The sequence below is a fragment of the Brachycentrus maculatus genome, unplaced genomic scaffold (genome assembly GCF_059751285.1).
Source record: "Brachycentrus maculatus isolate JH-2025_06_01 unplaced genomic scaffold, ASM5975128v1 h1tg000252l, whole genome shotgun sequence".
Classification (NCBI taxonomy): Eukaryota; Metazoa; Arthropoda; class Insecta; order Trichoptera; family Brachycentridae; genus Brachycentrus; species Brachycentrus maculatus.
The window spans coordinates 470158-486121 of record NW_028281003.1 but is presented as its reverse complement, the minus strand read 5'-3'; the positions used below and the strand labels follow the sequence as shown (position 1 = coordinate 486121).

Here is a 15964-nt window from a genome sequence, read left to right as displayed (position 1 = left end):
GGAAAGAATGTAAGGCTGAGATAAGCATTATCGATAAAATTAAGAAAGGTGTGTTGAGATGGTTTGGACATGTGGAGCGTATGAGCGATGAAAGAACGGTTAAACAAATTTATGGAGCGAATGTAGTTGGAAAAAGAAGCAGAGGACGACCGAGGAAAACTTGGCACAATCAGGTATGTCAAATACTTGAAAGCGGCCGGGTCAGGAGTCGTAATAATCGTCGGGTATGTATGAGGAGATGCATGAATGTAGAAGAGGCAAAGAATGTTTGCAAAGACAGAGTGGTGTGGCGTTCGATTCTCTCTGCCTACCCCTGCGGGGAAGCGGCGTGATGGTTAGTTAGTTAGTTTTAATAACTTTTTGCATAACTTGCCTTACCCATACATTTTTTTCTCAATTTCAGAAAGACTACGCAAATTTCTCGTCAGTCTATTTTTGACATATGGGTCGTAGATTCGAAATACGTGAGAGTTGATGCCATAATTGAATATATTTTGAAGCAACTTAATGTGCCTTCATTGTCATTTAAGGTTTTGACTAGTTTTAAAACAAAAATCAGAAGTTTTTGTCAAAAAATTGAACAAAAGTGGAATAAATCGGGTAGATCTCGAAAACAATTCTTGAGTTCAAATTCTTCATAGATTCTTCAAGGAAATCTTATGTTTTCTGATACTTTACTCAAGTTCTATCAGGTACTTTAAAAGGTAGCTCAATTTGTAAGCCTTCTAGGCCTCGAAAGGTTTTTTAATCGTGTGCATCTAAGGTCAAAAAGCAAAAAATACAAAATCTTTTTGAAATAACAACCCAAGAAGAGTTGTCCTTGGCCACAGTAATCAAACTGACAAAAACTGGAAAAAGAGATTCTGCCGCCCTCATCAGAGAGTTATCTTCTGCTTTCCCTACAATAAAAAAATCCGCAAGTCTTCGATTAAAAAATAAGCCGAATTATCTGCGGATCAAGCACTAGCTATAAAATAATCTATAAACCCATCAGTATGATATCATAAAGCAACAAATGAAAGATATAAATAGGAAACAATATCCGCCTTACTAAGTGAAAGAAGCTGTAAAATTGTGCTATCCTCCAGGAATCACCATCAACAAAATTTCAGCTGAAATTCAGCTTTAGTCACTTAACGATCATACTGTGGCAAAATCGTGCACCATCGTTGACCAGATATTGGCACCTAATTAAATTGGTTTTTACTAAAGAAACGGTGAACACAATAACTACAGAAGTTAGAAAAATTTGTGGATGAAATTACGACACTTTCTCCAACAAAAATACTTGAATGAAATAAAAATGCACGTGTGATAGACAGTAAAGTGTGCGATGCCATGTGAACATGTATATCTACTAAAACAGAACTTGAATATGAGTTAAATGAATCAGAAGGAATATTTAAATAATAGTGATTGTGAATAAAACATAACTTGAATATTCTCCATTTTCAAATAATTCCTGGCCTCACACGAATATATACCTTTCTTTTACAAACATTGGATATGAAGTTTTATGCATATATGCATCTACAACAAATACAATTAATATCTAATAATACAAACACATTTAACTGTGACCTCTTTTCTTGGAGCATGGAAGTTGGTTTAATACTCATTTTATTATATTTTTTCTACAAATACTATGAGAAAAATACAAAACGTTCACTAAATCATGTATTTTATAAGTGATAGTATCCAAAAACCGACTTGAACCGGTATATTTTAAGCGTAATAATAAAGTTCCCCTAGATTGCCAAAATAACGCACTGTGAGACGGCATAAAGATAGTTCGACGAAAACTTGGGGAAAGATACCATCCGTCGTGCGTCACTCGAACCGTTAAACATTCACCCTACGTCATGATCTGGGGGTGTATGACAGCGTACGGTTTGGGACCTGTAAATTTTGTACAGGGTATGATGAATGCCATCCAGTACAAAAAAGTGTTTAAAAACCATCTTATTCAAACAATCAAGGACATTACGCAGTATACCGCGAACCTGATTTTTCAAGACGATTCTGCGCCGTGCCATAGAGCCCACACTGTGAGTACAAATATTTATTTTTTTAATGCATTTTGTGACCATTTGATATAATTTATTGTTTTTTTTACAGATCAATGAATTCAATGATAAAATTGGCTTAAAATCGTTGACGTGGCCCGGGAATAGTCCTGATTTGAACCCGATAGAAAATTTATGGGCGATTATGAAAAAAAAAGTCGGGAAAAAAAATCAAAAAACATTGAGGAATTAAAAAAAACTTGATTCAAGTTTGGGAAGAAGAAATAACATCAGAAATTTTAGATTCGCTTTACGCTTCGTTAAATAATAGAATTTTATATAATATATAAAACCCTTATCCGCACCCCGATGATGCATAGTGCACTGTGTCATATAAACGCAGTGTTATCTTGATCGTTTACACATGAAGGAAAGGTGATCAGGCCTCCGCTTCAGGTACCAGTCCATGGTAGTATTGAATAAATATTACAGTGAATAAATCACTTATATTTATTTTACCCCCCTTGGGAATCAAACCCGGGACCTCCAGAACGGTAGCCGAGCGTGCTGACCATTACACTACGGAGGCGGACATTTCCGAATTTTACATGTTATAAAAAATAAAGGCGAATTCACTAAGTATTAAATATTTTTAAATGTTATAAATATGTTTAAATGTAAAATATCTTAATTTAAAATAAAGCGATAAGAACCTACTTCTTAAATATGAATTAAAAAATAACATGTCTTTTATTATTCCATAACAAACACTCGACCATAAATGAACCGTTATGGGTCTCTAAGGTTCGGGTAATCTGATACCTGATATATAATGGCAATTTCTAAGTACAATTCATGAGTAAGATCTTTTATTTTAACCTTGAATTAATGAATAGTCATCACATATGTCTAACAATACAAAAAAAGTGATTAAATATCAAGAATAATTCATTATATTATATTATATGTCAATTTTAGTTTTTTATGAGGACTCGTAATTTTTTTTGTCCTGCGTTGTACTATACTTATAATTTGAAAGTACGTATAGTTTGTTTTTAAATCTTTATATAATGTACTGACTCAATTTTATATGTATTTATATTTGTTTATTGTAAATATTATATTATATTTTAGTTACAACACAATTTTAATATTACATACTAGTTGAGAGGAAACCTTGTATTGTTTTTAATATTTTTTATCAAAGTTATAGTTTCCTTTTCAAATATAATAATATTGATATTTTCATTAACCACTGTAACAATGTTTCACTGCACAAGGAGAACCGGACAAAGTTTGAGATTAAGTCTCCGGGATGGTCTTCGCACGATCTAAGATCCCAATATACGGAGCGAAATGAACCGAGTCGAGTTTTGCAGAGTTTAGAAGTAATCCGAGTGATTGTGTGAAGAAGTCTAGGTGATTTGCGGCCCCCTCTCGCGCAGCGCGTCGGCGAGCTCCCCCTTCAGGTCGGAGTCCGCGCGCTCCCTGTCGGCCACCTCGTCCATGACCAGCCGCACGCGCTCCTTCAGCTCCTGCACCTTCACGCTGTCCTTGGCCGAGATGGCCGCGATGGACTCGAACTGCAGCAGCTCCCGCGGCCAGATATTCTCCTCCACGGTGTCCCGCATGCCTGCAATATGAACGGACTCTTTATAAATTAAATACATACAAATCAAAAAGGTTTAAGAACCTGCACATAATTGAATTTCATTATTTCTTTTATTTTTGTATATTCTATGTGATGAGGAACGAGCCGCATGCGAGTCGATCGATCATTTCAACCAGTAAAGAACAGGTCATACACCTTGTAAATGCCCAAATATCCATATTACCTTTAAGTTTCCCCTCTTTGAGTTATCTAAAATATACCTCGGTATGAAAAACAACTACGGTTTAGTTAAAAACAGATACAGTTTATCTTTATAAAATTAATAGACCTTGTTTTCACCACTTTTTTTGTTCATATAATTCAACCTACCGGTTTCAACAATACATTGTCATCATCATTGAATTATACGAATAAAAAAAGTGGTGAAAACAAATTCTATTGATTTTATAAAGATATTATAAAATGTACCACAAAGTATCTGCGGAAAACATTCAAGAAAAGATACAGTTTAGTTCGTCAGTTTAGTCACTCGCCGAAAGAAAAATGTTATTTAAATGAAAAAAATATACCATCAATATTCTGTAACATCTTCATAAGTTCGTCGAACTTTTCCTCCGCTCCGGGAGTATCCATCTTGTTGACTACTAATATGGCCGGTTTGGCCAGCAGCTCTTCGTTGTACATCTCCAATTCCTAGAAATAACGGCGCATAATACAGTATAATGGGACGTTTCCAAGTTGACGGACATAGGGTGCTTTTTGTCTCTATGACAGATAGTCGAGAGCTGCATGAGCTCTATGAGAGGTAGTGAGAGTGGGCAAGTGGGTGCAATGTATACTGCGGTGACGGGTACCTTATTGAGCAGTAAGATGTTCTCCAGACAGGTTCGGTGCTTGTGTTTTGTCTCTATGACAGATAGTCGAGAGCTGCATGAGCTCTATGAGAGGTAGTGAGAGTGGGTAAGTGGGTGCAATGTATACTGCGGTGACGGGTACCTTATTGAGCAGTAAGATGTTCTCCAGACAGGTTCGGTGCTTGTGTTTTGTCTCTATGACAGATAGTCGAGAGCTGCATGAGCTCTATGAGAGGTAGTGAGAGTGGGCAAGTGGGTGCAATGTATACTGCGGTGACGGGTACCTTATTGAGCAGTAAGATGTTCTCCAGACAGGTTCGGTGCTTGTGTTTTGCGCTGAGAGAGAATCCGTTTATATCCACCAACATGAGGAGTAGCTTGGTTCTCTCCACGTGACGCAAGAAGCGATGACCCATTCCTGAAACACAACCCTATCATTACTGGTGTATTCCTAACAAGTGTTTCGTGCGTAACAACCTACATTGTAATTTCAGTGATTAGTTACGTCTTCTATGTAACGTCGCACTAACGAGTATTTTGCGAATCTAGGAGGACATAAGTGTTTCTTTTCATTTTGTCAGTCTGAATAGATTTTGTATTTGACTTAATCTTAAGAAAGTGTTAAGCGACATATATCTTTAAGAAAAACTATAATTTTAAAGTTAAAATATTTATTTTTGTACATATTATAAAATTATGATTCGAAGTTCAAATTTTTATTTTATTTAAAACTAAACTTAAATGCATAAATTTATGATGATGACGAGTACCAGGGTTTCTTATCATCCTGCTCTTTCTCTCGATCTTCCGGAACATCCTCTGAATCGAAGTCAAGGTTGTCCGAGTGAGGCTCGGCTGGAATTAATAACTCTTCTTTCTGGGAGTAGGTCTCGAGCCAGGAATAAGGGATAAGGGGGTCTGAGCTTAGTAATAGCCTTATTATCATGTCACGGTCACATGATTCTCTATAAAATTCTGCCTATAGAGCCTAAAATGCTTATTACGCGCTTCGGCAGCTTCTTCTGAGAGAAACCCAATTGGCAATAATACCTTTTCTATTACAGTTGCACCGTGAACAAGAATCTTGCGCATCATGGGGGTCATAGTATGCCATGAATATAGGCGTGTGTATTTACAACCAAGCAGTATCAATACAAAAATCTGCAAACTTGTGTGAATGGATGTTGTGTTGTTGTGACCTCTCGATATTACTTCTGAGATGATTTTAAGTTTATATATCAAATTAAAATCTATACCAGTAATTTCTGCAGCTTGTTTTGGATTTGCGAAAAATTTTCGGCTGGTATTACCATCATCGGTGTTGCCAAACCCAGCTATGTATCAAACCCGTTTCTCGTCTGAATTTTTCCTGTATTTCTTTTTTCCTATCCTTAACGATGATTTTATCAGCATCTGTTCTTAGCTGTCATTTTTCACAGGAAGTTTATATGAAAGGTGCAATATACATTCAAACAGGCGAATCCTGGCGTGCAAAATGGACAAACCGAACGAAAGTGCATCAACAACATTTTGAGTGTGTCCAAATACTTGTTCACAAAATCTGGACTTCCAAGAATTTGAGTAGTGTGGTTGTCAATAATGGGTAGAATTGGTGAATGTTACACGTGTGTAAAGTGATCACTTAAACCAGCCTATGACGGTCGTCATCCCCGTAAATGCCCAGACTTCCATATTCTTCTTCATCTTTGATGAGATGTCAAAAATAAAGTGCATCAACATCAACATCGTTTTTTATGGTTAAATCATTTAACTCCTCAGAGGTTGCACCACAAATGTAGCACCTCATGGTAAATGTTGTTTTTGTGGTGGCATTACACACTTTTGCATTTACCATTGTAAGTGCCACTACGTGTTTTACAGAATACGACTTATCTTCAAATAAAAATGTAATATTTTGTAAGGAGTTTTCCGCGTGTTCTATTTCTTTTTGGATAATATCCACAGTTAGTTTCATAAAAGCGATTGTGATAGGACGACAATATCATGGTGAAGATGGGGTTGGGTTTCGCCATATTATTTCTGTTCATTTGTACCACAAACTAATGGAAGGGGCACAAAGCTACTTTGGAAAATATTGGCATCATTTTGCATTTATTCTTTAAATTGCGCCTGTTGTGAGCCATCGCAACTCCACTTGCAAACCAGCATCAATGTGTCACATTCTTCTTGATTTAAGTTGTAAATAACCTCCTTCAAATACATTAATAATCTGGCAACAGTATGATTTAGAAAACCTCGTAGATTAACTTCATCGCATGTTTCAGTCACTCGATAAAATTCTTTAGGCGGACTGCTATCCGGCATTAGCAGGCATTTGGTAGGGAGCTTTACCTGGGATATAGCTTCTAATTATCTCACATTGCCGACAAGAAAGGTCAGTTTCCACAAACATGGAAAGAGCTGATAATAATGATAACTGATTTTCTTGAACCTTTAGATACGCTCTCTTTAACTTTGTTGCTCGCATGGGAGAATTCATTACTTGTTTAAGTATATGTATTGGTATCTTTTTAAGCGTCTCTTTTTCCAGAAGTTTGAAATTTGGTCTGCGCAGCATGCATTAACACCTGCTGCAGTACGAAACTCTGCCATTTTTCTTCTCTTAGTTCTTTCGCTCAATTCTTTGAATAATTTTAATGGTCGACTCGATCTTCGCTGCTCACCTCTCGGTATTTCAAATGTTTTCTCTAGCCATTTATCTTTCGTCTCGAGGAATCTTTCTTCTGATTGAATTCAGATTTTATATACGAAAACTTTGGCTTCGAGTTGTTTCTTTGATAACAAGAGGATTTAAACTTTTCTTTAAAATTGGCGAAAGTTTTCTCTTGCATTTTGTTGTACGATCTACTCTTATTCCTGATCCACCAGACGAACCTTAAACAGAAGAAATATAATATTGACACAATCTAAATTGTCCATAATATCTGTCGTTCTTTCACTTTCATGTTTGTTGATGGCTAAGGGCGGCTTATTTGATAATGGTTATATTGTACAGACTCTTATCTTCCAATCGCAACAAAAAATAACCGGGAGGCACACTGATATATATTCAAAACCTTTCAATGCCTGAAAATGTGCTTCAAAATTATAAAAAACTGCAACCTTTTTTCAAACAGCCAAAATATTATTATTATATTAACAAATAAAACAATAACTACTTCAAAAATATGTTCTTACCTGGTTTTTCAATAGACCATTAAAAAATAACTTTTGAACTGTGACGCGACGCAATGACACTTACTAAGAAAAATACGTGCTCTTGACGCTATGGTCAAGTTCAGACTAAACCTACGGCATCGAGCGCGCCCATTTCTGTTTTGTAGACTACGAAAAAGCTTTCGACAGCCCGCATAGGTCTTCTCTTTGGAATATCATAGAAGCATATGGAGTTCCTGTCAAAATTGTGGCCATTATCAGGGCGCTTCACACTAACAGCGAATGCTGCGTTAGAATAGATGATGTGTGCAGTGAACCATTTGAGGTCTCTACTGGGGTGAAGCAAGGCTGTGTACTAGCCCCATTTCTCTTCATCATCATGTTTGACTTCATCCTACGAATGTCAATTCCACCGGATCGAGGAATTGCAGTGAGTCCTGCTCAGAAATTATGCGATTTAGAATATGCGGACGATGCAGTTCTAATAGATACATCGATCGGAGCCCTGCAAGATATAATTGACTCCCTCCAAATAAACTCCGCTCGGTTAGGCCTAAGAGTGAACGCCAAAAAGACCAATGTCATGTGCAACTCAGCCTGTCCGGACCGAGATCAACATCTTACTTGTGAGGGACGAGCGCTCGTTCGAGTCGACACCTTCAGATACCTTGGAACACTCATGGTGGAGGATGGTAGTGTCCAGAAGGAACTGAATGTACGGCTCGGAATGGCAGGAGCTATATTCAATAAAATGCGCAATGTCTGGGACTCACTGCTTTACTCGACAAAAACCAAGTGTCGTCTCTTTAACGCCTGCATCCTAACAGTGTTGCTGTACGGATGTGAGTCGTGGCACCTCACCAAAGCTCAAAGCAAGAAACTAGCAAGTTTTGAAAATAGATGCCTGAGGCGAATACTGGGTATAAAGTGGTATGACTTCGTCAGGAATGACGATGTGAGGAGAAGAACTCAACAGCCCCTCATACTGGAAGTCCTGAAGAGAAGAAGGTGGACATGGTTGGGACATGTCCTTAGAATGCCACCTGAGGGCATCAACCCCTCATGTCTCTTCTTCCAACCCCGAGGATTCCGGCGCCCCGGAAGGCCGCTGACGACCATTCACCGACTATACTCAGCGGAACTTCGAGACGCCGGACTGACCTGGGAGGAAGCCAAGGAGATGGCGCGTGACAGAGTGACTTGGAGACGACTCGTGTTGGCCATATGCTCCACCTAGGGAGCGAACATGGAAAAAGAAGAAGAAAAAGAAGTAAATTTAAATTCACTTGATTTCTTTTAAATTCACTTTCGTCTGGCTAGATTGTCAAAATACCTGTGAGAGTGTTGTTATGTTTATGCACATAATAAGGTACAACATATGCTGCCGATGCGCTACAATACAAACCAAATAGTGACAGTTTTGTCAATTATTCTTGTGTTGCTAAAAGATAAACGAGTTATTATTTTGCAAAATACAGAATTAAATTTTTCGAATTTTTAAAATACTTCTAACCCTTATTTGCACCCAATGGTGCATAGGGCATTGCATCATATCGATGCAGTGTTATCTTGATCATTACTTATATGAAGGCAAAGTGATCACTCTGGGGCTTCAGGACAAGTTCAGGGGTATTAAATAAATATTAGAGTGTGAAATCACTAATATTTATTTTCACCCCTCCTAGGAATTGAGCCCAGGACCTCCAGCACTCACTTTTAAGGCAATTAAGGCAAGTTCTAATATTGAAAATATACTAATACAAATGAGAACTTAAATAGAAGAATTAAGAAAGTTATTTGATTTAAAAATTTAAACTATTTTAAAAATATGTATTACTAAAAAATTTATTTGATTTTCTTGATTTAAAAAAAAAGATGGCTCTCATTTATCTAAGGTAGGTACAACAATAAAAAAAACTGATATTAACAAAATCTTTCAGTCTTTATTAAAGTTTTTGTATAAAAACGCTAGATACATCATCTCAACTTAAGGGATCTAATGGGGATATAATGTTATTAAAGTTTACTTAAAGTCTCCCTAAAGGTCACTGCGAGGAAGATTAGGAATGAGTTGGGCGGCTTTTGATAAACTCAAACACTTTCTACGGAGTAAAGAGATTCCGACTTGTCTAAAAAGAAAAATGTACGAATCCTGCATACTGCCAGCGAATACATCGCTCACTCCTTTCAAGAACGTCATAAATCAAAAATCGTCAATTTTCAGTTGTGCATGTTTTCGGAATGCCCAGAAAATGTACTTTATCCCAGCAAAAGAGGCATATTTTCAACTTAATATTTACCCGCTACAGGGCAGAAAGTGTCTTTTTAGCTTTTTGAAGAAAAGGTATTGTTTAATTATTTTTTTAAATATACTTAATATTTTTCAAATGGAGAAAAAACCTTCAGGTTTTACCTGAAAAGATCTGTTGCACAGTAAAAATTTAAATAAGTGGCTTGATATTTATTTTTAATACATTGTATTATATTTTTAACCTTTAAAAACATTCTCCTGTAAAATCAAGTTTTTTGATTTGAAAAAGGAGTGAGCACTAGAGATCATGCACTAGAGATCATAGCCCTGACAAAAAAAAACGCAGAGAGTTTGACAAAAAGAAACGCAGAAACGTAGAGAGATAGCGATCCGTGCTTGTTTTAAGCCTAAGAGATAAAATTAAAAATTAAAAAATTGGGTACAGAACCAGGATAGTGGATATCATGGATCGCGTAGCAAGACTCGAGTGGCAACGGGGGGGACGTGGTACAAGACAGGACCTCTATGATTCTGAGATGGAGACCTTAGGAGAACAAAAGAGGCGTCGGAAGTGGTGGGAGGTAGAAATTGGATGCAAGCTGCAATAGACGGAAAAGGCCTATATCCAGCAGTGGAGGACAGAAGGCCAAAGATAAGAAAAAAGAAGGCAAGAATTGGTTTAAGGTAGAAAATTAATTTCATTTAGTATTATTTTTTTGACATCTTATCAAAGGTGAAGAAGAATATGGTCAAAGGTGAAGTAGAAGTCTGGGCATTTACGGGGCTGACGACCCTCACAGGCTGGTTTAAGTGATCACTTTACACACGTGTAACATTCACCAATTCTACCCATTATTGACAACCACACTGCTCAAATTCTTGGAAGTTCTATATATATGAACCAATTTTTAAACATTGTTCTTGAATCACTAGAACTTCACTAGAGACATCTATTGAAGAGATGAAAAGAAATTATTCTTCTTCATCTTTGATAAGATGTCAAAAAATAATATAAAAAATACTCCTGTATTTGGAAATAATCCAGATTTGTGAACAAGTATTTGGACACACTCAAAATGTTGTAAATGTCTTAGAGGTATTCTCGGAGGTTAAATCCAGTAAGTTCTATATATATGAACCAATTTTGAAACATTATTCTTGAATCACTAGAACTTCACTAGAGACATCTATTGGTGAGATGAAAAGAAGCTTTTTATTGAGCAGAAACTCTTTTATTAGTTTGCGAGGTCCGAATCCTGGATTATAATCACACACATGAGAAATGCCAGAAAATATTTTTTTTATTTTTGTAAATTTCATTTAGGTTGTCGTTTCTTCAAGGGGATCATTAAATGTACTGCCTATCCTTAAGGGTATTGTGGGGACAAAAGATGATGTCAGGTAGTAGTAGTAGTACAGAGATACACACCTATGTTGAGATGTGCTCCTTCCACCAACCCAGGGAGATCTGCCACGGTGATCTGCCTCAAGTCGGGGAACTGCATGGTGCCGATGTTAGGACGTATCGTAGTAACTGCAAAGGTTTAAAACAGTATAAATCAAGTTGTCATAGCGTACTTATGTAGTCCGTCTCCGTGGGGTAATGGTTAGCGTGTTTAACTACTGTCTCGGAGGTCCCGGATTCCATTCCCAAGAGGGGTGAAAATACATATTAGTGATTTTACACTCTAATATTTATTCAATATTACCTTGGACAATTCTCTGAAGCGCAGGGGTGATCACCTTGCCTTCATTACGATGCAGAGCACTATGTACTATTGGGTATGGATAAGGCTTAGAAGAAGAAGTTATGTAGAGGCTCAATTGCAAAACTGGCATTGCATGTTCGATTCCCGATTATTGCAAAATGAATTTGAGAAATAGTAGTATTATCCCTATTCTTACCATCGTACCTCCCGACAAGCCTCTAAAGTAAACAGCTTCGCGGGTTATTATTATTTTTTTTAAGCTGTATAATAAGGGATAATGAAGAAGAAGATTATATAGAATATTAAAAACTAGAGTGAATATTCTTGTAATGTAATCATCTTTCATATAATCTTATCAAATATCTAAGAAATTCAACGAAGCTCATGATTTAATCAATATTTGAACCATTTAAAAAAAAAATTGATATTAAAATAAAAACCACCGAGTGTTTTCACTAACAAGAAATCTTCACAATGGTAACTAGTACCTACTATGTATATACAAATATGATGCTATAATATTAATTATGGTATTGGTCAGTTATAAAAGTAAATGTGAAACTACAATACTATAAAAGGTTCGCTAGGTCTTCCTTACTTTCTCCGCAGTTTAGCGCTCTATACAATAAGTGCCAAGATGGAGAGGGAAAGAAAACGACAAGACGAGAGACTGATATGAGGATAGAGATGAGGAGGGTGCACTCACACGGGTAGGCGGCGACCTTGGGCTTGGCGCGGGAGACTGCGCGCAGCAGGGTGCTCTTGCCGGCGTTGGGGAAGCCGAGCAGGCCCACGTCGGCGATGAGGCGCAGCTCCATCTGCAGCGTGAAGCGCTCGCCCGCGCGGCCCGTCCAGCCGTTGGCGGGCCCGCCGCCCTCGCCGCCCGCGGCCAGCAGCAGGCGCTGCCCCTCCTGCGCCACCTCGCCCAGCGGCACGCCCTCGCGCCACAGCGCCAGCCCCGGCGGCACCTCCAGCACCGCGTCCGCGCCCGGCGGCCCGAGGATGGCGCGCTGCGAGCTGTCCTGCCCGTGCCCGGCGCGCACGCACCTCTCGCGGTACTGCCGCTTGATGCTGAACAGCGAGGCGTGCGGCGCGCCCACGCACACCACGCTCCCGCCGCGCCCGCCGCGCCCGCCCACCCGCGGCGCGCCCGCGCCCCCGTCACCCCCCACCACGTGCAGGCGCAGCGAGTCCATGAACCCCACCTTCATGTACGCCCGCATCTGCGAGCATATTACTTTTCATTATGAAATATTTACAAGAGAATACTGGCCCATCAATATTTTGATGTAGCGTTCCTAAGTATGATTTTCTAACTAAAATTTAAATCTGCTAAATCAGAACTGCGTCAGGTATAATAAATGGAGAGCTGTTAAAATGATTTCATACTGGAATTTGTAACTCCATAAATCCGCCCCTAGAACGCCTGCTCACGTCATTTATCAAAAACATCCTAATTTTTACGGTGATCTCTGATCACAGTAAAAATTAGGATGTTTAGAGATCAAGAAATCAAGAGGCTACAGCACAAAGTCGCACAAATACAAAAAAAAACTCAATTTGACCCTTTCAATTAGCATCTTAGCCTCCAGAATCTTTATTCGTTTATCGTATTGAGCACACATCGTGTTGATACTGCATTCAAAATGATAAAAATAAAATCGATTCACCGTGATGTACTCACCCTTTTTCCAGCCCATAGCGTTCTGCTTAGAAAAACCATCACTTCAAAATGAAATTCTTAAATTTATAACCTAAATTCACATGTGAAATTATAAATGGCATGTTATAAACTACTTATAAATTGGAGTCATCGCCTCCGAAACATTTTTTTATTTCGATGAGTTTCACATAATCCGTTCGATAAAAATACACGACGTTTAAAACGAGACAACTTTATAAACCGGGCAAATCTTGTGCAATGATTTAAAGGTTATGTTATTATTGCTCTCAAAATGACAGTTCGAGAATGATAAAGAAGGAAACCTTTTCATCTTTATCGCATTTACTAAATAATAAAGTCTACTCATTCATACCCCAAAGGCATTTTCGTTTGCGCATAACGTTACATGATTTTTCAAAGCAGCACATGTGTCTGTGTTCGAAGATAACTATAGATGTCGTTTTACAAGATGAAAATAAGTAACCAAAGGAAATAATTTTAATTATTTTAAAGAAAATAAGAGAAGAAATTGTAATAACTGCTTCTTTGAGTTAATTTTATGAACCTTCATCACATTTTGTTATCATTTGTAATCATACAATTTAAAAAAAATGTAATTTGCGCTGAATGAAAATTGTGCAGCTTAATAACCTACTTACCGATAGATGGCGCTATTTACATCCACAATTTTAATTTCCACTCTGTTTTTTTTTTATTTCCAAGTCGGTAACAGTAATCTAGCAACGGTTTTAAGACATTCTAGTTTTTTTTAATTATGCAAACACCGATATCGCCGTCCCACCTGGTTTCAGACTTATTTTGACGCCAAAAATGCCCTCCCTGGAATTCGGTTAGGGGGTAGATTTGTGTTTATAAATTCTTTAATTCCATGAATTGCGTTAATGAAAATTCTAGGCAGACACTCGTAATTTACAAAATACTTAATTTGTTACACCTGGCTGAAGACATAGGTTTATACAATTTTAATAAGTTCTATGATTTTAGTAAAAAATGTCGGCTCTACCGAATTTCAAAATATTGTAATGATAAAAGGCATCCACCAATTAATTGTCTTTTACGATTTTTTTACGAAAAAATTATAAAATTGTATAAGATAGAAAACTTGAGAGAAAAAAGAGTACCCAAACACCTCCCCTACATTTGCCGAAAAAAAAATTGTGCAGATCAAGGGTTGCAATTTTTCGGATGTTTTTTTCAATTTTCTCCTTTGAAAAAACGGGATTTTTGATACTGGGAATAAGGTTCATTCGTTCATCTTTATAAGGTCAGTCGGCGAACTAAAGAAAAAAATTCTCATTAATATATGTAAGTATACGTTTTTTTTAATTATTGCAAATGTGTTTAACGAAAAATTAGAAACTCAACTATCCTCCAAATTTCATGCGATGTTTTTTTTGTCAATAATTTTTTTGGTCATATTTTTTTCGAATAATGAACAACAATCGGAAATGGGTAAATAAATAATGGCTATTTATGGATAATCATTCTTCTTGCATGTAATGAAATAATGTGTGAACGAATTTTTACGATATATGTACGTCAGGTCACGTATGTAATAAATTTTTATCAACCCATACAAGCTTTCTTTGATTTAAAAAAAAAACAAAACTCAACTTTAATATAGCCAGATAAATTGAAATAACGCGTTTGCTTTGGTTATTTGGCACACGAGTAGAGGGCGGCGATAATCGACTAGAGAAAATAATATTTTGTATACCTTTCGTTGAACTGGTCAAACTTTCAACATTATTTATATGGAATGTAACCAATAATATTAGAAAATATTTAGGACTATGTATCGAGCGGTGGGTTCCGAGTTAGGTACCCACCGGTGCTTCCTTTAACGTTTGTTTTCCGCTTCCAGTTCGTACCCATTAATTTTTCTTTGACCGGTCATTTGACTCGGTTCTTTTTAGGAGTTGCGCGGGAGATGAACAACGGGCGACCTTGAAATCTCTCGGCAGTGTGTCACTGTGCCGCTGTACCGCCGTACCCTCCAGCAGCCTGCAGCCTGCAGTTAGCGGTGAGGTATCACAACCCACCGACCCTGGATCTCAATCTTCCCGTACCGCAACTACCTTCCGTCTGCGCCTGCTGGTGAACGCGACATGACCTAATAACACACAAGTAATGCCCGGAACGGAAGTAGCAATCCATCGTGTTATTTGAAGGTCTATTTTGTAATGTCCATGATATCTGTAATACGCGTAAACAATTATTGGGTTTTATTTTCATTAACAAAAAGTAATGATAGGTAACAGATAGGTAAATATTTCCTTATTTTTATAGTGTTTATACTCGTATATGTTTATGTAGTAAGTAATAAATATGCGCGATGATATTAAATAATTCGAAGAATATACGAATTAATATTTTCAGATTGATATTATTATTTTCCGCCGAGGAGGAAATTTCGGGTTGTGCAGGAAGGGTGCTGCTAGCTCCAGGGGGGTGATAAATAAAAAAAGGGAAACAGTAGCAGTTGGCAGTGGTGTAACGACTTATCTGTAACCTGATCGCCAAGCAAGAAATTTAGACGATACACCAATTTAAATGTAGGTTTATTAAGAGTGTTTAAATGATTGATCAGTTAAAATTCGGTTGAGGAAGACGAGCGTCGCCTTGCCATCGCGCATCGGTGCGAATGTTTCGTTAGTGAGTCACGCGCGCG

The 15964-nt window shown here is 37.6% G+C and overlaps 1 protein-coding gene across 1 annotated transcript; it reads right to left on the bottom strand.

The window, feature by feature from the left end:
* Positions 1–2748: 2748 nt before the first annotated feature.
* On the bottom strand, positions 2749–13574 carry LOC148306128 (GTP-binding protein 10 homolog). Its single transcript, XM_088265574.1, has 6 exons — positions 13294–13574; positions 12316–12832; positions 11330–11434; positions 4757–4890; positions 4188–4311; positions 2749–3639 (listed from the first exon to the last, which is right to left on the bottom strand). The coding sequence occupies exons 1-6, from the start codon at positions 13330–13332 to the stop codon at positions 3422–3424; spliced, it is 1137 nt and encodes a 378-aa protein (XP_088121700.1). The 5' UTR covers positions 13333–13574; the 3' UTR covers positions 2749–3421.
* Between the last annotated feature and the right edge of the window lie 2390 nt (positions 13575–15964).